This window comes from Sciurus vulgaris, assembly GCF_902686455.1.
Source record: "Sciurus vulgaris genome assembly, chromosome: 2".
Lineage (NCBI taxonomy): Eukaryota > Metazoa > Chordata > Mammalia > Rodentia > Sciuridae > Sciurus > Sciurus vulgaris.
This window is the reverse complement of record NC_136462.1, coordinates 102639028-102664779: the sequence shown is the minus strand read 5'-3', so window position 1 is coordinate 102664779 and position 25752 is coordinate 102639028. Positions and strand designations below refer to the sequence as shown.

General features: G+C 36.7%; 1 protein-coding gene and 1 pseudogene across 3 annotated transcripts in view; both read right to left on the bottom strand.

The window, feature by feature from the left end:
• Positions 1-25752, bottom strand: part of UNC13C (unc-13 homolog C) — an 869114-nt gene that overhangs the window by 194977 nt on the left and 648385 nt on the right. For both annotated transcript variants that reach the window (XM_079129872.1, XM_079129871.1), the window contains one exon: positions 1202-1287. In XM_079129872.1, the coding sequence (XP_078985998.1) occupies positions 1202-1287 (86 nt within the window). The remainder of the gene's footprint in view (positions 1-1201; positions 1288-25752) is intronic.
• Positions 19835-20152, bottom strand: LOC306652937 (large ribosomal subunit protein eL42-like; annotated as a pseudogene). The gene has a single exon. The product of its transcript is annotated as a large ribosomal subunit protein eL42-like (transcript).

Sequence of the window (25752 nt, the reverse complement as noted above, 5' to 3'; positions counted from 1 at the left end):
AGGGAGCATGAACTCCCAACCAGGCTTACCCTACCAATCAAAATGAAGCTGCACATCTAAATAAGACATGCCCTTGCTGAAAACTGTTCATGGTCTTTCATTTCTCTTAGGGGAGAATTAAACTCCTCACCCTGGCCCACAAGGTATGCTTATAGGTATGCTGATCCTTGCCATTTTTCCCAGACTCATTTCATATTACCTCTTTCTTTCAGGTCTACTGCATTCTCTGTTCTCAGATGCATCTTGTGCTTGTACTAATTGTTAATGCTTTGTCCTCTACCAGAAGGTTTCTTGCTCCTACTTCTCATTTATGCTTTTTTCAAGATAAACTTTTCTTAGAGGAAGTTCTTCTAGAAAACCTGCCTTGCCCTCTTCTCTGAAGTCTGATGTAGGTTCTTCTCCTCTGGACACTCCATCATCATTAGCCCTGACTACTCCACATTGCAGCTGCCTGCTTGCAGCAACACTTGCAGTTTTCTCCATAGTCTTGTTGGAGGCAGGGACTGTGGCTTTCTTATTTACTGCTGTATCCCACACACTGAGTACATCTACAATAATTTAGTATCTATGGGCTCAATATATGTTTGTTGAGAAAGTACAAAGAAATTTTTCCTATAGGATGTGAGTTCTTAGAAGACAGGAAGCTGGTTTTTGTTTTTATCACTAACCCTAAACAGTGTAGATGCTCAAAGAATATTTATAGAAACATTTGAACTCAGAGCTATATTTCTCTTGTGTTACATTGTATGACTTGAACTTGTTGAGGGTGGAATGTTTTGATGAAAAGCCTTGCTATTGTCTTGTGTGAGCTTTGATCATACTTTCACCTGCTTCCCATGGATACTATTTCCAAGTCCATATAGATAAATACCTAAACCTGTACTATTTACCCACTTCTCAATATGGCAGCCTTAGTAAATAAGCTGCCATAAAATATTCCTGTCTGATCATTGTCCTACAGCAAATTATCCATTATGATCCTGCAATTTAGGCCACCTGATTAAAGCATGTAACTACTTCTTTAGGACTTTCAAATACTCCAAGACCTTTATCTTCCTACCACTGGGAATTACATTTTCAAACTAAGCTGATCACAACAGTCAATGTTTAAATGAACTAATTCCTCATGTTTAAAGTCAAGAAGGTAAATCACAGCTTAATTAAGGCAAATATTCTAATAATTATAGACATTTGTACTTACCTTCTAGTGCATATTTCATATCTAGAGCAAAAAGAGTCCACATAATTTCAGCACTTATTTTCCCCATATTTAGTTCTTGAGGAAACCTAAAATGAAGTACATTTGATTAGTGTATCAAAAAGAGGAACATGCCTGCAACAAAAACAACAAGCACCACACACACACACAGATATGGTCTCAATTCGTATTTTAAAACAAATGCAGAAGTTTTACATTGATCAACTATTTAAACTCAGAACTCTTTCTTATGGTTGAAACTTAATAAAACTAAATACATACACATTAGTTTTTAGCATTACATTTTATTTTGTTAGTATAAAAATAACCAGCTGTGAGATACCTGTTGTGAGAAATTTCATAAGCAAAAGTATCTCACAGCAGTTCATAAATACTTTTAAATACTTTTGCTTATGAAATTTCTCCTTATGGACTTTCATAGGTCAAGGTAAAGAAACTACATGCACACACACACACCCCAGTGTACTGTGAAAAAATGTATTGGGTGATGGGAAAATAGATTTTATTATGTTGTTATTTTATTATATTAGTGTCAAAGTAATGATGCTCAGGCCTCTCCATGAATTTCTTGTATTTGTGCCTAAAGAGCCCCTTAAGTTTTAATAAACTCTCCATTTTTCTATGTCTTGATTTTGAGGATAGGTCCAATGACCTATGGATAGCATTTTGTGATCACCATGATTTTGTACACAGAAAATGGTGAAAATACTGCTGAAATGTTGTCTTCTTTGAAAATGTTTAAAAAATTACTAAGAAAAGCTACTAAAATAATTTCTTAGCATATAAATTTATATTAAATATAAACCATATAAAATCTATATATCAACAATGAACAATTAAAATTGAAATTAAAATGATAGTATTGAGGTTTCAAAATGGCGGCCTAGAGGGTGGCTGCATTTCATGTTGCTCCAGGACTCAGGATTCAAAAGAGGAGATATTGAGACACTTGGGACCAACTCAAAGCAGCCGGGTGACTCTCACCCGATGGGAAGGCGTCCCGGATGGGACGGTGGTCCCGGAATGCAGGAAACTTTGTGAAGTAGAGCTGCCGGCGAGACGCCCCTCCCCCCGCTGGAGCAGTGAACGCGGACAACTGGGAGCGCCAAAAAGGAGGCCGCTCGGCACAGCGCTGGGACTCGGAGCAACCACTGGGGCTCCGGCGGCTGCCCAGGGGAGGAGTGGCGAGGAGAACTTTGTGGACTCAGGACACCGGGGCCTGCCCTGAGGAGGAGGAGGAGGAGCATGGCCACTTGGATTTGGAGTGACTGCACCAGAGCTACAGGCAGTTGCCAGAGGAGAAGCCGCGCGGCGAGCAGTTTGGACTCAGAACGACTGCTTCTGAACACCGGCGCCTGCCCTGAGGACGACGAGGAAGAGGAGCATGGCCACTTGGATTCAGAGTGACTACACCAGAGCTACAGGCGGTTGCCAGAGGAGGGGCTGCGTGGCGAGCTGTTTGGACTCAGACCACTTCTGAACACCGGGGCCTGCCCGGAGGAGTAGGAGGAGGAGCACGGCGGGGCGTTTGGACTCGTACAGTGACTGCATTAGCGCTCCAGGTGGCTGCTCAGAGGAGAAGGCGAGTGGTGAGTTGTTTGGACTTAAAGCGACCGCTCCTGAACACAGGGGGGCTGCCTGGAGGAGAAGCGTGGTGGGTTGCTTGGTCTTGAGTGGCCGCACCAGAGCACCGGGCGGTTGCCCAGAGGACCCGTGCTGCGGGACACGTGGATTCACAGCCACTCAGAGCGACCGCTCCTGAACACCCGGGGGGATATCTGGAGAAGGAGGAGGAACGGGGAGGGTCACTTCGACTCGGAGTGATTGATTGCCCAGGGCTACGGGAAGTTGGTGGGAGGTGGAGGCACGCAGTGAGTTTCTTGGACTCCTAGTGACCGCACCGGAATACTGGGCGGCAGTCTGGAGGAAGAGGCGTGTGGCAGGTCTCTGGGACTCAGAGCGATTGTACGGGGCCCCAGGTGGCTGCTCAAAGGAGGGGCCGCATAGCCAGGCGATTAGGTGCAGAGCAGGGTCCCAGGATCTAGGAGGCTTCGTGGTGGAAGAGCCGCACAGAGACAGGCTTAGGGCGGAGCGAAGGTTCCAGGCCTGCGGGCAGATTCTCTGAGGAGGGGCAGCCTAAGGAGATTCATCTGCGAAGGGTGAGGCTCCCATGCCCAGGAGGTAGGGCCGGGCCCCTGGGAACTTTGCAGAGGAAGGCAGCCCAGCCCAGGCGGTACCTGTAAATTGAGGGGAACCTCTAGGAGGGAACTGACCAGCGACACCTCCCCGCCGGGTGAGTCTTCCCTGCCGGGTGAGATTTCCCCACAAGGACGGTAAAACCAGAGACTCAGGCCCAAACAGGCCTTGCCTCAGCCCGCAGCCTAGGTCCCCTTTGGATGACCATTGGTCAACAAGTGGAGGCACCTCTGCCCACTAGCAGGGATTATACCCCACCTGAAGGCCACCACTCCGAGAGAGGCAGCTTCCTTGTGGAGCACCGCATTATCAACTTCCTCCAAGACTTCAGCCTACTGAAGGCTAAGGGGGGATATATATAGAAATCTTCAGGGACATTGTAAGTCAATAGAGGAAATCTGCAATATCTCAGCGGTCCACTGATACCTGAACAATATGAGAAAACAAGGAAAGAAAATGCTGCAAACAAATCTAGATGTTACATCAATAAAACCCAATGACAGCATAGCAGAAGAAATGACAGAAAAGGAGTTCAGAATGTACATAATTAAAATGATCAGAGAAGCAAACGATGAGATGAGAGAGCAAATGCATGCACTGAATGATGAGATGAAAGAACAAATGCAAGCATTGAATGATTGCACCAATCGACAGTTAAAAGAGCAAATACAGGAAGCAAAAGATCATTTCAATAAAGAGTTAGAGAAATTGAAAAAAAAACCAAACAGAAATCATTGACATGAAGGAAACAATAAACCAAATTAAGAACTCCATAGAAAGCATATCCAATAGGATAGAACACCTGGAAGACAGAACCTCAGACATTGAAGACAAAATATTTAACCTTGAAAACAAAGTTGAACAAACAGAGAAGATGGTAAGAAATCATGAACAGAATCTAAAGAACTATGGGATATCATGAAAAGGCCAAATTTAAGAATTACTGGGATTGAGGAAAGCCTAGAGAAACAAGCCAAAGGAATGAACAATTTATTCAATGAAATAATATCAGAAAATTTCCCAAATCTGAAGAATGAAATGGAAAATCAAGTTCAAGAGGCTTATAGGACTCCAAATACACAAAATTACAACAGACCCACACCAAGGCACATTATAATGAAAATACCTAACATACAAAATAAAGACAGAATTTTAAAGGCTGTGAGAGAAAAGAACCAAATTACATTCAGGGGGAACCCAATACGGATATCAGCAGATTTTTCAATCCAGACCCTAAAAGCCAGAAGGGCCTGGAACAACATTTACCAAGCCCTGGAAGAAAATGGTTGCCAACCAAGAATCTTATACCCAGCAAAACTTACCTTCAAATTTGACGATGAAATAAAATCCTTCCATGATAAACAAAAGCTAAAAGAATTTACAAAAAGAAAGCCAGCATTACAGAACATTCTCAGCAAAATATTCCATGAGGAAGAGATGAAAAACAAAGAAGCAAATCAGCAAAGGGAGGAATTATCCTAAAGGAATTGTCAAATAAAGGAGGAAACAAGTTGTGTCAAACAAATAAATAAATAAAATCTAAAAAATGAACCAAATGACCGGGAAACCAAATCATATCTCTATAATAACCCTGAATGTTAATGGCCTGAATTCATCAATCAAAAGACATAGACTGGCAGATTGGATTAAAAAGAAAGATCCAACAATATGTTGCCTGCAAGAGACTCACCTCATAGAAAAAGATACCCATAGACTAAAGGTGAAAGGATGGGGAAAAACATACCATGCACATGGACTCAGCAAAAAAGCTGGAGTATCCATCCTCATTTCAGACAATGTGGACTTCAAGCCAAAGTTAGTCAGAAGGGATAAAGAAGGTCATTTCATACTGCTTAAGGGAAGCATAAATCAGCAAGATATAACAATCATAAACATCTATGCCCCAAACAGTGGCTCATCCATGTATGTCAAACAAATCCTTCTCAATTTCAGAAACCAAATAGACCATAACACAATAATACTAGGTGATTTTAACACGCCTCTCTCACTACTGGACAGATCTTCCAGACAAAAATTGAACAAAGAAACCATAGATCTCAATAACACAATCAATAATTTAGACTTAACGGACATTTATAGAAGATACCATCCAACCAAGAGCGAATACACTTTCTTCTCAGCAGCACATGGATCCTTCTCTAAAATAGACCATATATTATGCCACAAAGCTAATGTTAGCAAATACAAGAAGATAGAGACACTAGCATGTATTCTATCAGATCATAATGGATTGAAGTTAGAAATAAATGAAAGAGTAAAACACAGAAACTATTCCAACATCTGGAGATTAAACAATATGCTATTATATGATGAATGGATAACAGAAGATATTAGGAAGGAAATCAAAAAATTCTTAGAGGTAAATGAGAACAAAGAAACATCATATCAAAACCTCTGGGACACTATGAAAGCAGTACTTAGAGGGAAATTTATTTCATGGAGCGCATTTAATAAAAGAAGTAAAACTCAACAAATAAATGACCTAACACTACAGCTCAAAGCCCTAGAAAAAGAAGAACAGAACAGCACCAAAAGTAGTAGAAGACAGGAAATAGTTAAACATCAGAGCTGAAATCAATGAAATTGAAACAAAAGAAACAATACAAAAAATTGACAAAATAAACAGTTGGTTCTTTGAAAAAATAAACAAAATGGATAAACCTTTAGCCACACTAACAAAGAGAAGACGAGAGAAAACCCAAATCACTAAAATTTGGAATGAACAAGGAAATATCACAACAGACAGGATTGAAATACAAAACATAATTAGAAGCTATTTTGAAAATCTATACTCCAACAAAATAGAAAATTTCGAAGACATCAACAGGTTTCTAGAGACATATGAATTGCCTAAGCTGAACGAGGAGGATATACACAATTTAAATAGACCAATTTCAAGTACTGAAATAGAAGAAGTCATCAAAAGACTACCAACAAAGAAAAGTCCGGGACCAGATGGGTTCTCAGCCGAGTTCTACAAAACCTTTAAAGAAGAGCTCATTCCAATACTTCTCAAAGTATTCCATAAAATAGAAGAGGAGGGAACCCTCCCAAACTCATTCTATGAAGCCAATATCACACTGATACCTAAACCAGACAGAGACTCATCAAGGAAAGGAAATTTCAGACCAATATCCTTAATGAACATCGACGCAAAAATTCTCAACAAAATTTTAGCAAATCGCATACAAAAACATATTAAAAAGATAGTGCACCATGATCAAGTGGGTTTCATCCCAGGGATGCAAGGTTGGTTCAACATCAGGAAATCAATAAACGTAATTCACCATATTAATAGACTTAAAGTCAAGAATCACATGATTATTTCAATAGATGCAGAAAAAGCATTTGATAAAATACAGCACCCCTTCATGCTCAAAACACTAGAAAAAATAGGGATAGTGGGAACATTCCTTAACATTGTAAAGGCCATTTATGCTAAGCCCATGGCTAATATCATTCTAAATGGTGAAAAACTGAAAGCATTCCCCCTAAAAACTGGAACAAGGCAGGGATGCCCTCTTTCACCACTTCTATTCAACATCGTTCTTGAGACTCTGGCCAGAGCAATTAGACAAACCAAAGAAATTAAAGGGATACGAATTGGAAAAGAAGAACTCAAACTATCCCTGTTCGCTGATGACATGATTATATATTTAGAGGAACCTGGAAATTCCACCACAAAACTCTTAGAACTCATAAGTGAATTCAGTAAAGTAGCAGGTTACAAGATCAATGCTCATAAATCCAATGCATTTTTATACATAAGTGATGAATCTTCAGAAAGAGAAATTAGGAAAACTACCCCATTCACAATAGCCTTGAAAAAAATAAAATACTTGGGAATCAATCTCACAAAAGAGGTGAAAGACCTCTACAATGAGAACTATACAACACTAAAGAACGAAATTAAAGAACACCTTAGAAGATGGAAAGATCTTCCATGTTCTTGGATAGGAAGAATTAATATTGTCAAAATGGCCATACTACCTAAAGTGCTATACAAATTCAATGCAATTCCAATTAAAATCCCAATGACCTACCTTACAGAAATAGAGCAAGCAATTATGAAATTCATCTGGAAGAATAAGAAACCCAGAATAGCTAAAGCAATTCTTAGCAGGAAGAGTGAAACAGGGGGTATTGCAATATCAGATCTTCAACTCTACTACAAAGCAATAGTAACAAAAACGGCATGGTATTGGTACCAAAATAGAAAGGTAGATCAATGGTACAGAATAGAGGACACGGACACAAACCCAAATAAATACAATTTTCTCATACTAGACAAAGGTGCCAAAAATATGCAATGGAGAAAAGATAGCCTCTTCAACAAATGGTGCTGGGAGAATTGGAAATCCATATGCAACAGAATGAAACTAAACCCATATCTCTCATCATGCACGAAACTAAACTCAAAATGGATTAAGGACCTCAGAATCAGACCAGAGACCCTGCAGATTATAGAAGAAAAAGTAGGTCCAAATCTTCACCTTGTTGGTCTAGGATCAGACTTCCTTAACAGGACTCCCATAGCACAAGAAATAAAAGCTAGAATCAACCACTGGGATAGATTCAAACTAAAAAGCTTTCTCTCAGCAAAGGAAACTATCAGCAATGCGAAGAAAGAGCCTACAGAGTGGGAGAATATCTTTGCCAATCATACTTCAGATAGAGCACTAATCTCCAGAATCTATAAAGAACTCAAAAAACTCTACTCCAAGAATTCAAATAATCCAGTCGACAAATGGGCTAAGGAAATGAATAGACACTTTACAGAAGAAGATCTACAAGCAATCAACAAACATATGGAAAAATGTTCAACATCTCTAGTAATAAGAGAAATGCAAATCAAAACCACCCTAAGATTCCATCTCACCCCAATTAGAATGGCGATTATCAAGAATACGAGCAACAACAGGTGCTGGCGAGGATGTGGGGAGAAAGGTACACTCATACATTGCTGGTGGAGCTGCAAATTAGTGCAGCCACTCTGGAAAGCAGTGTGGAGATTCCTTAGAAAACTTGGAATGGACCCTCCATTTGACCCAGCTATCCCACTCCTTGGCCTATACCCAAAGGACTTAAAATCAGCATACTACAGCGATACAGCCACATCAATGTTCATAGCTGCTCAATTCACAATAGCCAGACTGTGGAACCAATCTAGATGCCCTTCAATTGATGAGTGGATAAAGAAACTGTGGTATATATATACAATGGAATATTACTCAGCCATAAAGAATGATAAAATTATGGCATTTGCAGGCAAATGGATGAAATTGGAGAATATCATGCTAAGTGAGATAAGCCAATCTCAAAAAGCCAAAGGATGAATGATATCGCTAATAAGTGGAGGATGACACATAATGGGGGGGAGGGAAGGGTTAGTGTTAGGGTTAGAGTTAGGGTTAGGGAGGGGGGCAAGTATGGAGGAAGGAAGTACTGTATAGAGGGTAAAGAGGGGTGGGAGGGGTGGGGGGAAGGGAAAAAATAACAGAATGAATCAAACAACATTACTCTATGTAAATTTATGATTACACAAATGGTATGCCTTTATGCCATGTACAAGAAGAGAAACAACATGTATCCCATTTGTTTACATTAAAAAAATAAAAAAATAAAAAAAATAAAAATAAAATGATAGTATTATTTATAATTGCAAAAATGTTTTGAACACTTGGTATAAATATAAAAATATATACAAGATATACAAATGAAGAAAACTACAGAGTATTGATATAAGAAATCAAAGGAGACCTACATAGAGGAAAATATTTTACTCATGAATTTCATGGATTGGTACTTTAATATTATTAGAATATCAATTTTCCATATTGATGTATAGATTCAATGCAATCACAATCAGATTCCAGAGGAAGTTTTTGTAGAAATTGACAAGTTGATTCTAAAACTGACAAGGTGAACTCAAACAACTAGAAGAGTCAAGATGAAATAAAAAAAAAAAAAAATTCACATCACATAGACTCACATCACTTGTCTTTAAAGCTTTCTAAAGCTTTCTATGTCTTTAAACTATGGCAATCAATGCAGTATATCTCCAAATACAAAATCAATCAAATTTCAACAAGATGCAAAAGTAAGTCAATAGAGAAAATACACTCTTTTCAAGAAGTAATGCTAGAATAATTTGGTATTGCGTGCATAAAAGAAAAGTGAACCTTTGCCCTACTTTATAATATATGAAAATGAACACAAAATGGATCATGGATCTATTTACCACACCTAAGACTATGAAACTTCTAAAAGATAACATTGTAGAAATTGTTTGTGACCTTGTATTAGACAAAATTTCCTGAGATGTGGCACAGAAAGTGCAATCCACAAAATAAAATAGTGATAAATTGGACTTCATAAATTAGATAAAATTTAATTTTCAAAAGATACTACTGAGAAAATGGAGAGAATGACATGGATCAGGAGAAAAATGATTGCAAAAACATTTACATTGTTGGTAGGAATTTTACATTGTTGGTAGGAATGGAGACTAGAACAACCTCTCTGGAAAGTAGTATGGTGATTCCTCAAAAAACTAGGAATGGAACCACCATAAGACCGAGCTATCCCACGCCTTGGTATTTATCCAGAAGAACTAAAATTGGCATGCTATAGCAATACAGCTACCTCCATGTTTATAGAAGTATGATTCACAATAGCTAAATTATGAAATCAACCCAGGCAAACATCAATAGTTGAATGGATTAAAAAATTGTGGTGTATATACATACAATGGACTTCTACACAGTCATAAAGAAGAAGGATATTATGGCATTTGCCATAAATGGATGGAAATGGAGAACATTACCCTAAGTGAAATAACCAGATTCAGTAAATCAAGGGTCAAATATCTTCTTTCATATGCAGAAGCTAGAGTATAATAAAGGAAAGTGGGAGGGAAGAATAGGATAACATAAAGATGAAGGGAAGATCAGTAATGTAGAAGAAGGAGATCAAGAGGCAAAGTGCAGGGATGGGTAAGGGGAGGCAATGCAGAAGGGACACTTAAAAACTCATGCACATAATTATGCACATAAATAAATATAACACAGGATATTTCACCTATATGCATAAGTAAAAATAACCAATCAAATATAATAAATAGACAAATAAAAGGAAGTCTAGTAGAGTAGAGGAAGAAGAACGGGAGAGGGGAAGGAGGAAAGGAGGGAAAAGGGGACAGAAGAGGGGGTTTGTGAACTGAAATCAAATTCCATACATGTATGAGTTTTTTGAGATGAACCCAAGTAAATGAGTCTGATGAACTTGCATCCAGAATATACAAATTACGCTCAAGTCTCAGTTACAGGAAAATATTTATTCAATTTAAAAATGGGCATCTGGAAAACTGATCACCGACCACCAGTGGAGCACCAGCTGCCTGCTGTTGCCTGGAAGTTCTCTGTCACAGTACCTGCAGGTTTGATTACATGTGGCTGCCGACATTTTGAGACAACAGCCATGCCCTGTAGGACCCCTGGCCAGACTGACTGAGCCCCGTCTCCAGGATGCCTCAGCTCGACCGATCACTCCCTGCCTTTGGGGCCCTCACATAGACTGACTGCTCCCTGCCGCCAGGACCCCAGGACCAACTGACTGCGCCCTATCACCGGAACCCCAGACCGAAAGATTGCACCCAGCCTCCTGGATCCCACAACCACACCAAACACACCCGACCTCCAAGACCCCTGCCTGACCAACCGCATCCCGCCTCCAGGAGCTCCAGCTGACCATGTCCACACCCTGAGCTGCAGCTCTCCTTTTGCCAACACATTTCGAAGACATGGCGGCCATCTTGGATAATCCTGGAAGCCATAGCTCCGATCTTTAGGTGGGACAAATCCCACCCTGAGACGCCTGCTGGAGGCTTGAAGCTCATAGTCAGAGGCGATTTGGTCTAGGATTGCATAGTGTCTGAATTGGGCACTGCTAATATTGATCTCCCCTTAAAGAAAGGGTTTTGGAAACCTATAGGGCCACTATAAGCCTATAGGGGGAAATCTGCAATACCCCAGTTCTTGCACTGCTAGAGGGGAAGATACATGAACAACATGAAAAAACAAGGAAAGAAAATGATCCAAACAAATCTAGATTCTATATTAATAGACTCCAATGACAGTATCATAGAAGAAATATCAGAAAAGGACTTCAGATTGTACATGATTAAGATGATTCGCGAAGCAAAGGATGAGATAAGAGAGGAAATGCAGGCAATGAATGATAATACCAATAAGCTAAAAGAGCACCTGCAAGAAGAAAAGATCATTTCAACAAAGAGATAGAGATTCTCAAAAAAAAAAAACAAACGGAAATCCTTGAAATGAAGGAAACAATAAACCAAATAAAAAACTCAATTGAAAGCATCATCAAAAGACTAGACCACTTGGAAGACAGAACCTCAGACAATGAAGACAAAATATTTAATCTTGAAAATAAAGTTGCCCAAACAGAGAAGATGGTAAGAAATCATGAACAGAATCTCCAAGAACTATGGGACATCATGAAAAGACCAAATTTAAGAATTATTGGGATTGAGGAAGGCACAGAGATACAAACCAAAGGAATGAACAACCTATTCAATGAAATAATATCAGAAAATTTCCCAAGCCTGAAGAATGAAATGGAAAATCAAATACAAGAGGCTTACAGAACACCAAATGCACAAAAGCACAACAGATCCACACCAAGGCACATTATAATGAAAATGCCTAACATTCAAAATAAAGATAGGATTTTGAAGGCCGCAAGAGAAAAGCATTAGATTACATATAGGGGGAGACCAATACGGATAGCAGCCGACTTCTCAACCCAGAATCTAAAAGCTAGAAGGGCCTGGACAACATATTTCAAGCTCTGAAAGAACATGGTTGCCAACCAAGAATCCTATACCCAGCAAAACTAACCTTCAGAGTTGAAGAGGAAATAAAATCCTTCCATGATAAACAAAAGTTAAAAGAATTTACAAATAGAAAGCCTGCACTACAGAATGTTCTCAACAAAATATTCCATGAGGAGGAAATGGAAAACAACAATGTAGGTCAGCAAAGGGAGGAACTACCTTAGAGAAAAACCACTCAAAGGAGAAACCAAGCCAACTTAAAAACCAAAAATAAGACAAATGACTGGAAATACAAATCATATCTCAATAATAACCCTGAACGTTAATGGCCTAAACTCATCAATCAAAAGACATAGACTGGCAGAATGGATTAAAAAGAAAGACCCAACAATATGCTGCCTGCAAGAGACTCATCTCATAGAAAAAGACATCAACAGACTAAAGGTGAAAGGATGGGAAAAAACCTACCACACACATGGACTCAGTAAAAAAGCGGGGGTTTCCATCCTTATATCAGATAAAGTGGACTTCAAGCCAAAGTTAGTCAGAAGGGATAAAGAAGGACATTTTATACTGCTTAAGGGAACCATAAATCAGGAAGACATAACGATAGTAAATATTTATGCCCCAAACAATGGTGCATCCCTGTACATCAAACAAATTCTTCTCAATTTCAGGAATCACATAGACCACAACACAATAATTCTGGGTGACTTTAATGCACTGCTGTCACCACTAGATAGATCTTCCAAACAAAAATCAAACAAAGAAACCATACAACTCAATAACACAAAAAATCTAGGCTTAATAGACATATTTAGAATATTCCATCCATCAATGAGCGGATTCACTTTCTTCTCAGCATCACATGGAACCTTCTCGAAAATAGACCATATGTTATGCCAGAAATCAGTGTTAGGAAATGCAAAAAAATAGAGATACTGCCTTGTGTTCTATCAGATCATAATGGACTTAGAGTAGAAGTCAATGACAAAATAAAAAACAGAAATTACTCCAACACCTGGAGACTAAATAATATGCTATTGAATGAAACAAGGATAACAGAAAACATCAGGGAGGAGATAAAATTCTTAGAGGTCAATGAGAATGACGATACAACATATCTAAATCTCTGGGACACTATTAAAGTGGTACTGAGAGGAAAATTCATTGTATGGTGCTCATTCCAGAAAAGAATGAAAAGTCAACAACTAAATGACCTAACATTACAGCTCAAAGCCCTAACAAAAGAAGAACAGAATAACAGCAAAAGTAGTAGAAGACAGGAAATCATTAAAATCAGAGCTGAAATCAATGAAATTGAAACAAAAGAAACAGTTCAAAAAATTGACAAAACATAAAGTTGGTTCTTTGAAAAAGTAAACAAAATAGACAAACCCTTAGCCACACTAACAAAGAGAAGGAGAGAGAAAACTCAAATTACTAAAATTTGTGATGAAAAAGGAAATATCACAACAGATACCACTGAGATACATAACATAATTAGAACTACTTTGAAAATCTGTATTCCAACAAAGTAGAATCTACTGAAGACATTGACAAATTTCTGGAGACATATGCTCCTCCCAAACTGAACCAGGAGGACATACACAATTTAAACAGATCAATATCAAGCAATGAAATAGAAGAAGCCATTAAAAACCTACCATCCAAGAAAAGCCCAGGACCAGATGGATTCTCAGCCGAGTTCTACAAGACCTTCAAAGAAGATCTCATTCCAATACTTCTCAAAGTATTCCAGGAAATAGAAAAGGAGGTTACCCTACCGAACTCATTCTATGAAGCTAATATCACCCTCATACCCAAATCAGGAAAAGACACATCAAGGAAAGAAAATTTTAGACCAATATCCTTGATGAATATAGATGCAAAGATCCTTAACAAAATATTGGCAAACAGTATCCAAAAGCATATTAAGAAAATTGTGCACCACGATCAAGTGGGGTTCATCCCTGGAATGCAAGGATGGTTCAACATTCGTAAATCAATAAACGTAATCCATCATGTCAATGGACTTAAGGATAAGAATCATATGGTTATTTCAATTGACGCAGAAAAAGCATTCAACAAATCACAACACCCCTTCATGCTCAAAACACTAGAAAAAGTAGGGATAATAGGAACATACCTGAACATTGTAAAGGATATTTATGCTAAGCCCATGGACAACATAATTCTTAATGGAGAAAAACTGAAACCATTCCCTTTAAAAACAGGAACAAGACAGGGATGCCAACATCATTCTTAATGGAGAAAAACTGAAACCATATCCTTTAAAAACAAGACAGGGATGTCCTCTTTCACCACTTCTATTAAACATTGTCCTCAAAACTCTAGCCAGAGCAATTAGGCAGACTAAAGAAATTAAAGGGATATGAATAGGAAAAGAGGAACTGAAGCTGTCACTATATGCTGATGACATGATTCTATATTTAGAGGATCCAAAAACCTCCTCCAGAAAACTTCTTGACCTCATCAATGAATTCAGTAAAATAGCAGGCTATAAAATCAACATGCATAAATCTACAGCATTTATACTCATATATACTCAAGCGATGAAACAGCTGAAAGGGAAATGAGGAAAACAATTCCATTTGCAATAGTCTCAAAAAAAATAAAGTACTTGGGAATCAATCTAACCAAAGAGGTAAAAGATCTCTACAATGAAAACTACAAAACACTGAAGAAAGAAATTAAGGAAGACCTTAGAAGATGGAAAGATCTCCCATGTTCTTGGATAGGCAGAATTAATATTGTCAAAATGACCATACTACCAAAAGTGATATACAGATTCAATGCAATTCCAATGAAAATCCCAATGATGTACCTCACAGAAATAGAGCAAACAATCATCAAATTCATCTGGAAGAATAAGGAACCCAGAATAGCTAAAGCAATCCTTAGCAGGAAAAATGAAACAGGGGTATCACAATACCAGAACTTCAACTATACTACAAAGCAATAGTAACAAAAACAGCATGGTATTGGCACCAAAATAGACAGGTAGATCAATGGTACAGAATAGAGGACACGAACACAAACCCAAATAAATACAATTTTCTAATACTAGAAAAAGGTGCCAAAAATATGCAATGGAGAAAACATAGCCTCTTCAACATATGGTGCTGGGAAAACTGGAAATCCATATGCAACAGAATGAAATTAAACCCCTATCTCTCACCCTGCACAAAACTCAACTCACAATGGATCAAGGACCTTGGAATCAGACTAGAGACCCTGCATCTTATAGAAGAAAAAGTAGGTCCAAATGTTCACCTTGTTGGCTTAGGATCAGACTTCCTTAACAGGACTCCCATAGCACAAGAAATAAAAGCAAGAATCAACAACTGGGATAGATTCAAACTAAATAGCTTTCTCTCAGCATAGGAAACTATCAGCAATGACTGATAATTGACTGATAATGACTGATGAACAAATGACTGCTAATGTCATTTGTTCATCCCTATAACAAGTAGCTACTACCCAAAGCCCAGCAAGTGCTGAGGGCAGATTACTTGCTACTAAATAAAATAGGCAGGGTCTCTGGCTTTCTGAACCTTACAATCTAATAGGACCAGAAATTTAAAAAATAAGTACACACCCAAAATTTAAAAAGTGGGATATGTGCTATGAAAGAAATTACAAGATGAAAGGATACAAATGGTTGTGGGAAACAGCGGTTTTATTACATCAAATTTTAGAAAAACAGTGATCATGACTGGTTCTCACCAGAAGTAACAGCAGTCACTAAGAATGATTCCTATAATGTCTACAGAAATGGCCAGCAGTGAGAATAATTTTGGCAACAAGGGATTCTGAAGCTTCATTTATGAGGCACCAGTAGTGATAGGGAACTTGGAGGGTGCTGTAGGTGATGGTAGGGTGCTTGTAGGGTGCCCACAGTGATATCAAAGGGGATCAGAAAAAGATCAACACAGAGAGTAGGAACATGGAGAATAGAAAGGGAGAATGAAGAATGTCTGATGTAACCGAGGGACACTGGAGGATTAGCCCAAAAGCTCAAGCTACAGGAGCCAAAGATATTCTTTGGGCTGCTTTTACATTCTGTTTCCCAATCTTGAGTTGATGTGATAACAAGAAACATGGTTTACAATTGAAAAGGATGTATTGCAGAAGTAAGTGGAAACTACTGAATATGATAAAGCCCAAAATATAAAATGCAGAACATACTGGTATGGTCATTCACAGAAGTTAGTTGAAGAAAGTGAGATTTGTGTGGACTTTTGAAGGAGGATAAATAAAGATTAATGAGTAGAAGAGACAAACTGTGCACTCCAATTAATGATTGTAATTATTATACAAAAGACTCTGCCTGTGACTTCTGAAATATTTTTTCTTTAATCTAGAAGCTTCAACTGGATAATTTCAAAACAGAATCTAAAAATAAGGAGTTTGTCTCAGGGTTTTCTCAGTTACATAGGCACTGTCAAGTTTGACTTTCATTCTTGGAAAACTGTGGTTAAAGGGTTCTTATCATCATTTTGCCTTAACATGGCAAAACCTAAACCAAAATCAAACCACCATTTAAAATAAAAACAACACACTGGAAAAATACACACAGTCTCTAAAAAAAGTAATCATGTTATTCATATGATCATGTTATTCATATGAAAATAAGTCTACAGGAAGGAGATATATGTTAGAAAAGTGGCTGATGAGATAAATGGGCAATTTAAAAAGAAGAAAACACAAAAACCTAATAATCATAGGAAAAAAGATGTTCACCCACTCAAATATCAGATATTTCAATGAAAATGACAGTGAAAAATTATTACTTATCCAAATAGAAGCCATTAAAAAACCTCCTGATGAACATTCAGGCCTTTTTTGAACCTGATTTTCTCATAGTTATCTGATGATTCTCCATAGACCTCCAATTCTTGTGTCATATCCTTTTTAAATTTAAATATCAAAATGTAATTTTTGCTACGATACACTTTAATACAGAAAAAAACTTTTCATGTCTGAGATGTCTTTCTGCTGTTGTAGAACATTTACTCCAATATAGCATCCTATGATAAGCTGTTTCAACTTTAGCTGTGCTTTCTGTTACCTATGGAGATAACAGACATCCACTGATGAAATTTAAAAAAATTGCAAAGTTCCTTAATTTGCTTATCTAATTAAACAAATGTTCTTCTAAATCCTATATTTTTATTTTACTGCCTGTCTATGGCATTTTGGGTGAATTTGGAAATACTTGTGACTCTTTCTAATATATACTCTAGTTAAATGAAAGGCAACACTATTTGTCCTGTGAATATAGATAACCCCTGTAGTCATCAACCTCTGCCACACTCCACAGCTTCTCTTCCTTCTGCTCTCCTGTGGATTCTTCTTTGGCATACCTATGGAATTTGCTTCTGTCTTTCCATTAGTCCTAACTCCAGGTGTTGTCCTTATTTGCCTCAAGAATTGACCTAGACTGTTAGGTCATCTCTTTGACTCTATGTCTTCTACTTTCAATATATGGAACCCTCCATAGTACCACCTACTTAATCTTTTAAAAACAAAGACCATAATATTTCAAACCACTCCTGTAAAACCATCAATTACTCCTAACATGACTATCTAGGCTCCTGACCATCTGACTCCAAATCTCACTTCTTCCATCTCCATTCCCCAACACTTAACTACCCACATTACTTTATTTCTTGATATGTCTGATGATACATCTTCTGGTCATTTCACCTTTTCTCTTCTCTCTCCTCCTTAATTTCTGTGTAATTATAAGTACTCTTTCTCTTTTCAAAACACAGCCCAGGTATCACCTCCCTCTAAAACTGTCTGCAGTACTCAAAGAAAATTAGCAATGATTAGATTACTAGAACAGATAAGGGCATAGAAAAGTGCAGAGTCACTATAAACTGGATCATAACTCATTGAATATTAAGTTTGCAACAGTGTTATATATTGTGTAAATTCATAATTTCTCTTGACACAGGATTTAACTTACCTAGCATGATTTTATTGACATTTGCTTTAGGGTTTAGAACTGATCAAAACTACATTTTATCTCTTTAGCCAATTTTCCCTAGCATTATAAAACATTTTTTGATAGGGCTCAGAACATCCTACCCCAAAATATGAGACCTTCAAATATTGAATACTGTTAGTTGAAGCAATTTGAGAAATGGCATGTGCAGGGAGGACTTTTGGATTTTCCCCTGAAGCAGGTCTGAAGGCTCTCCCTCACATGAGAGGTGAGAGGAGTCATCCCCACCCCCAAGAGGAAAGGAGCATCCTATGTCTGAGTACATAAGGAAGAAAAGGAATCTGAGTGAACAGGCCTCTCTATTTTCCCCGTGACTACACTTATCTCATACTTAGTATAGTTTTTTTTTTTTCTGAAACAGCTGTCCACAATTGTACTCTTCACCAAATCTAGCACAAAAAAACCTCAAATTTAACCACTTCTTTGGCTCTTCATGTTCTTATAAAAGCTCCTATGTCCCATAATACTGACAGTAAATAAATCTGTGAGCTTTTCTCTTGTTAACCTGTCTTTTGTTACGGGGATCTTGGCTAAGAACTCAGAAAGTTAGAAGGAAAAATTATTTTCCTTCCCTTGAACTTCTTTCACTTAGTGTCTCTACATCACCAACATTACACACACACACACACACACACACACACACACACACACACACACACACACACACACACATTTGGAGAGGAGAGAGGAAACACAGAGAGGAAACACATATATGTGTTTATGTATGGTTTAAGTGATCCCAAATGGTTTAAGTAATCTCCAAAGCCAGAACATAACCTGGTGATATTTACAAAACTGTTTCCAAAACAATTTCTTTACTCTATTCCACCTACGGAAAAATGGAGAAAAAGAAATCAAAATTGTGAGCAAAATACGACATTAAAAAGTAAAGAAAATTGGTGCTTGAAAAGGAAAGACATCCTATTTTTCTCACAATGTAGATTTTTGTCAAGTACCTAGTAACTGCTGATTAGGCTTTACGTTTCCAAATTTTAAGAGGTCACAAATCATTATATTTTCATAATAATTTTTTTTTGCACTGTGTTCAAATTTCCTTCATAGATTTGTAAATATATGCTTTCAGTTTGGCACCAAATCTTAAATGCTTAATTTATGCTTCATTCCCAGTTCCAAAGTAGAGTTGTTTTCTTCCAACTCCATCCATTGTTGATTACTACTGCCTTTTTTTTTGGTAGCTAAGAAGTCTACATCATTTACATATTTGCTAGGGGCTAATTTTCCACAATTTAACACCTTTCTGACTATTTCTTCTATAAAATCCACAATGGTGAGAGCATGTGGCTAAACCTCAATGAAGTTCAGAAGAGAAATATTTGATATTACCTTGGCTACTTAACTAATTTACCCAGCAGAACAGTTAGTAGTCTCTTTAAATCTCAATGATCTCATCTGCAAATGGGAATGATAATAATTGTATTATTATTTTTTAAGTGACGATAACCTCAATATTTTATTATCTTCATAACAAAACAAACAATGAAGCTTAAAATTGGATTGCTTGGCCCTTTCTCTACTTATCCCCTCCCAGTTCAAAATGCTTGTATCTCTTAATAGCCAGCATTTTCTTAGATCTGCAGTTAGGCTCAATACACGCAAGCCTCACCAAGATCTTTGTTGTTTTAGCCTTTTCCATGAGAATTGGCTTTGTCCGCCCACCATAACCTCTCTGTTCCCTGTCATAATGCTACTTTCCCTGTACATACAGAGAATCCTTGCCCTTCTTGTACTGTGTCACTTTATGGGGTTGGTGTTTACCACACTTCTTACAGAACGTCCAGTGGGTCTTAGGAACATTCACCATGTTCGTGGTAGTGTTATGGGCAAGACTATTATTATTTTTATTATTAGTTTTTCTAGGGCAGTTGTTAGGATTAAATGAGATTTTTATATGTAAATATTTTGTATACTCACTAGCACATAGTGAGCATTCAATAAATTTCTGTGACTGTTGATAATAAAATTTAATTATACGTGAGATATAAAGGAGCATCTTATTCAGATTCCATTGATTTCTAATGAAAACATAATTATCACACAAAATGAATGGAAGTTTATATTAGTGTTTTCTTGTTTTTTAGTCTCCAGGAAAAAAATGTTAATAGAATTAATAGCAAAAAACTTGATTGCAGAGGAAATGTTTTATGTACTCATAGGAGTAAACTAGTTTTACAGCTTCAGAAATCCTCACTGACACACTAGCAGTTCATATGCTAATCAGAAATAAATTCCAAACTGCTATAGAAGCAGAACTGAAAAAGCTATTAACTCTCTGCAACCATTTCCTATTTGCAACTCAGAGGAATTATTATATATACATATTTAAAAGTTAAAAAAGTATACATAAAAATGGTGTATTAATGCTCCTATTCCATTATATAATGTATACATATATATGCATGCGTGTGTGTGTGTGTGTGTGTGTGCACGTGTGTGTATATATTGAGGTAGGATAGGAAAAAGATGAAATATAGGTAGAAATGTGACAAAAAGGAAAAAGAGGAGACTGCAACTTTAATCCAAAAGCCTTGTGCTGAAGTTCCTCTGAACTTTTTCTCTGGAGGCCAGTTTTTCTCCTAGGCCTGTCACTACCAAACTCAAAAACTCTGTGAATCTTAATGTGACTACAAATTCACTCCTTTATGAAGATTGCCTTCTGTACTGTTAATGAGCCTATACAATGTACTAACACTGTTCTTTTAGAAAGGCGGAACAAAGGATAATGTAATCTTTTTTCTTTGTATAAAGATAGGCTATTTTAAGAACCTATAATATAGGTACATTCGCAATGTTACCTATGGACCAAGTAGGGGAGACCACATAGACCCAAGGATCCTGAGACCTGCCAGATCACCATAAATTGTCTTGTGTCACCAGGCTGATTCTACCCCCACGTACCTCCCTATACCAACCCTCACAAGTTTTCTTTAAAAGAAGAACTTGTGACCCCAAAAACATTGCTTCCCACTCTTCAGATAGCTGGTATTCTGCTTTGTGACTGTAGATTTTCACCTTTCACTGTCTAATAAAACTTTTCCTATGATAAAACCTGATACATTCTTAAATTCTTTTCTGTCTCAAGAGCTTGCAAGGCCCAGGTAGAGGTCTCCTCTGCCCAGGGACCTCCTTGAACCCCCTTCTGGTACAACACTAATCTGAATTTGTTACATTTTCTATATACAAATCAAATTCTCTAATTTAAAGCCCACTTCTTCATTTTCCATGCAGTCATAGCTTAACTTAATCTATAATTTATAAAAAGGAGGTTTAATTAAATAACTGATCCATTCTACCATTATAAGTATATCTCCTGGTTTTAATTTGCAGCAATTAACAGAAAGCATAAATGTTTTAAACCTTGAATCATATGAGACACAATTTAATAAACCAATTTATTATCTTGCAAATCTCTTAGTGAAATAAGGAAAACATAATCTACCACTGCCAAATTTGATCATTCTGATTCATTAGTCACAACAGATAAAATTAGAATCCATTAAATGTGAAGTATTATTGTGATATGCAAAGTTGTCTTTGAAGAAGGATGTTCATTGTAACAGATGACTAAGCAGTGGGTCTGTGCTCTGTATGCAATGGAAACTTTATTATCGAAGCTAGAACTCAAGAGACATTTAGTTTGCTATGCTCTTTCACCTTATTAAAATAGGCTCTGTTAGTATGTTCTGCATTTATGAACACTTGACATACATGAATGCAATTAACTGACATTATCATGAACAGAGAGAGAACAGCCAGGAAGGATGAATTTTACTGAGCAGGACTCTACTAGTTTATTATAAACTAATCTTGTAAGTGAAAGCTGCATCAAAGAGAAACTAAAACATCATAACATTGCAATTAAAGCTGAAAATGAGCTTATGGATTGGTGATTGAGCTCATCAAATTGGACACTTACTATATTGACGAGCTTTCCATTTCCAGTTAGGTTTCTCTTGTCATAAAACAAGTCAATTCTGAACACTATTTAAAGCCAATCACCCTTTTATCTTTTTTCTCTTTATTTGCATTTATGACTTAAGGTATTATTTTAATAAACTTGAATCTTTAAGAACATATTTAATTTTAATACGAAAAATAAAATTGGAATGAATTTAGTTTAACTACTGAAATTTACATTTTGTAAAACAACAGAAATGCTTTCCAGAAGTGGGAAAGGAGGTGGAGATGGACAAGGGCAGCCTACATAACTTGCTATTTATTCTTGTGATAACACATTTTATACCTTTTTTCTATTCGTTTACATCCCATTGCAACTGGTGCCATATAAAATCCTGAATTTTTAACATCTTGTAAAAAATCGTGTTATAAATAATCATAACCAGATCTAGATTAGTCATTAAACATCAGAAAATGTTTGGGTTGGACTAAATGATCAATGTCCATCATCTTACTCCTGGAATCATTTTCCTTATAATCAATACTTTTGTTGATGCAAAGGGTGTTCAGATTCTGAATCTGCCTCTTACTAGATGTGTGGTCTAGAGAAAGAAAAGTCACTTAATCCACTCTGTGCTTCAGATTCATCATCTGCAATTCAGGAAAAATAATGGTACTGATGTTATTTGTGTTAAATTACATAAACTATGAATATGCTTAATACAATGCCTATTTCCATTCAATTCTCATAGTTTCCTATATGAAGATGATGATGTATGTAACATATAAGTATTTACTCGTGTCTAAATTTTCTAACAAGCAAATCAAAACCTTAAAAAAATCCAGGACCAACTTTTTCTATTATCTGTGATGTGTAATTAGGGAGGCAAAAATTGAAAATTTCACAAATGTTTGAATTAATACTAATCCTTAGTAAACATTTGCATGATCATACCCTTAAGGATTTAGAAAAATATTCTTATTCTTTTCATATGATGTATTGTTTAGGGAATTTACAGAGAAACAATTGATCTATTTTTAAATGACTATAATTGGCATGAGTCAAAACTTTCAAAATTGGTTATGGTCTCTTTTATACCATTTATGTCAAGTATCTTTTTGGTACAAATATTTGGGTTTGGGAAGCTATCCCTTCTCCCCACTGTAAATCCTAAGTCTTCAGGAGTGTATACTTGCAAGAACTGAACGGTTTGTTTAGATGCTGTGAAGTCAAATTGATGCATTTCTTTACACTTGAACAGTAATCAGAGACTGGAATATATGTGTCATTCCAGATAGTATCACACTGGGGTAGCTATGTTACCTGGGGTGTAAGAATCAGAGACCTGAGTAACTACAAATAATTAAAAGATTATTTTCAAGAGGATTCTTGGTGATAGTAAAGCAAACTAAACTGACTCGCCATGTTTGTAGTAGAACCCAAGAAAAGCTGAAGTTGACTTAAAGGATGGCATGGCAGCCAGTGGAGTCAGCCTCCGGGAATCTTGGACAAAAGCTTCTTCAGATTTGAAGGGCACTGTGGGGAGTACAATAAGCACTGAAAATGGGAATCTTTACTCCAAGAGTCCACCAATGCCATGATGCTGCTACTGACACTTCTGTTCCTTCTAGCCATCCTTTCTCTCCTTTAAACTATCAACTACCTTCTTCTCCTTCAATTCTGTTTTCTCCTGGCTTCTTTATATACTTCAGTTATTTATTCATAATTTTGGATCACTCACTACAGTCATCCTCAAATTTGTGACCTTTTGATGTCTCTTCTCCCTGTCAACTATTTCATTCTCTGGATTTTGAGTTGAGTATAGAATGTGAATCTAGTTTTTCTTTTCATTGTTTATTTGGTGCCTGGGATCATGAGCCAGGGCCTCGTGCATTCTAGATAAGTGCTCTTCCACTGAGCTACAATCCCATCCCCTGAATATAATTTTTCCTTTCATGTAAAATTTTTCTCAAAAAGTTGTCTAAGCAAGTATGTAGGGGAGTTTAATCCTAGAACAACATTTGAATGTGGCAGTCAAAATGATTAACCAGTTTCAGACTCATGATTAACACTGTACATATCTCTTTTTCTAATTAAATCCATGTGACCCCAACTTTTGGTGTCTAGCCATAAGTCTTCTAGCATTATTTTAGTGTCTAGCTTTTATTGAGTTGAAATGAAAAATAAAAAAGTAAATGGAACAGGAAATAAAAGAATGGAATAAAAATATTCTAGGTTAAGAGAAAGAATATTTACCCTATCTTTTCTATATTTCCATATATAATGATAACCAAATAGTCCTAATTAATAAAAGAAAATTCTTCTTGCAAAAAATTCTAACAAATGTTGAAGTAATTATAACATCACAAAACCATCATTTTGTAGTCCCTAGTAAAATAACTGATTCTGACATTATCAATAAATGAAATCATTAGTGCAAAGGATGAAATGGAGAGATCAGTTGTCAGCACTGATCAATCCTAACATCAAAACAGGGGAACAACAAGATTAACTATATTACCTGATGTGACAGGGTCTAAGTAGGTGGAGCCACCATGAAGAAGTATTCTTTAAAAAAAAAAAAAAGTAAAGAAAAGAAAGGAAGGAAGAAATAAAACTGAACATTAGCCTCTAAAGTTGGTGTTCAACTCTAAGAAGTGCTGAATATGCAGGAACAAGGTAAACAAAGAGGGAAAAAGAATAATCCAGAAAGCGGCATTCTCTAGAGGACAGTGAACATAGCTTCTTTAAGAGTCAATGGATGGACACAAGACACGTGAACTGGAACCAATGAGACCTGTGACCCATAGTAACCACATGCAATGTGTAGACTTGAGTCCTGATTGAAACAAGTCAAATATAAAAAGGCATTTTTTGATGAAAACTGGGGACATTTGATTACCAAATAGGAAATAGTACCAAGGGCATTTAACTATGGAACAGGGATTATGCAATAACAACTTTATCATTATCAATTGTGATATGCTATTGTGATTTGCAAAAAAATTAGTTATGATTTTTAGAGATAAATTCTGAAATATGGAGGAATTAAATGAAATATGTCTTGAATTTTGTTTAAATATTTCAGAAAAAACAAACATCAAGAGTATATTTGAAAAAATTGACAAAATTTGATAATTGTTGAATTTAAGAGATGGATATATGATGTTCTATTGTACAGTTCTCTGTATTTTTTAGTATGAGGAACATACTAAACAACATTCCAAAAGAGAAAGAACAAAATGCAAATCTCTGATCAAAGTAACTTATACATACCCCTCCCTCACCACAATAAATGAAACACATTACCCTTTAAAATATATAATTTGAAAAGAATGTTCTGGTTTTTCCCATAACCCCAAGAAAAGAAAAGCAGCATACTTCTTTGTAAATGAAATAGTAAATCTTTTAAAGTTTGTTCATTTTCTACTCAATGCATTTGATACTCTAATATATATTTTTAAATAAGCTACAATTTCACCGTATGTAAAGTCTTGAAGGAAGCT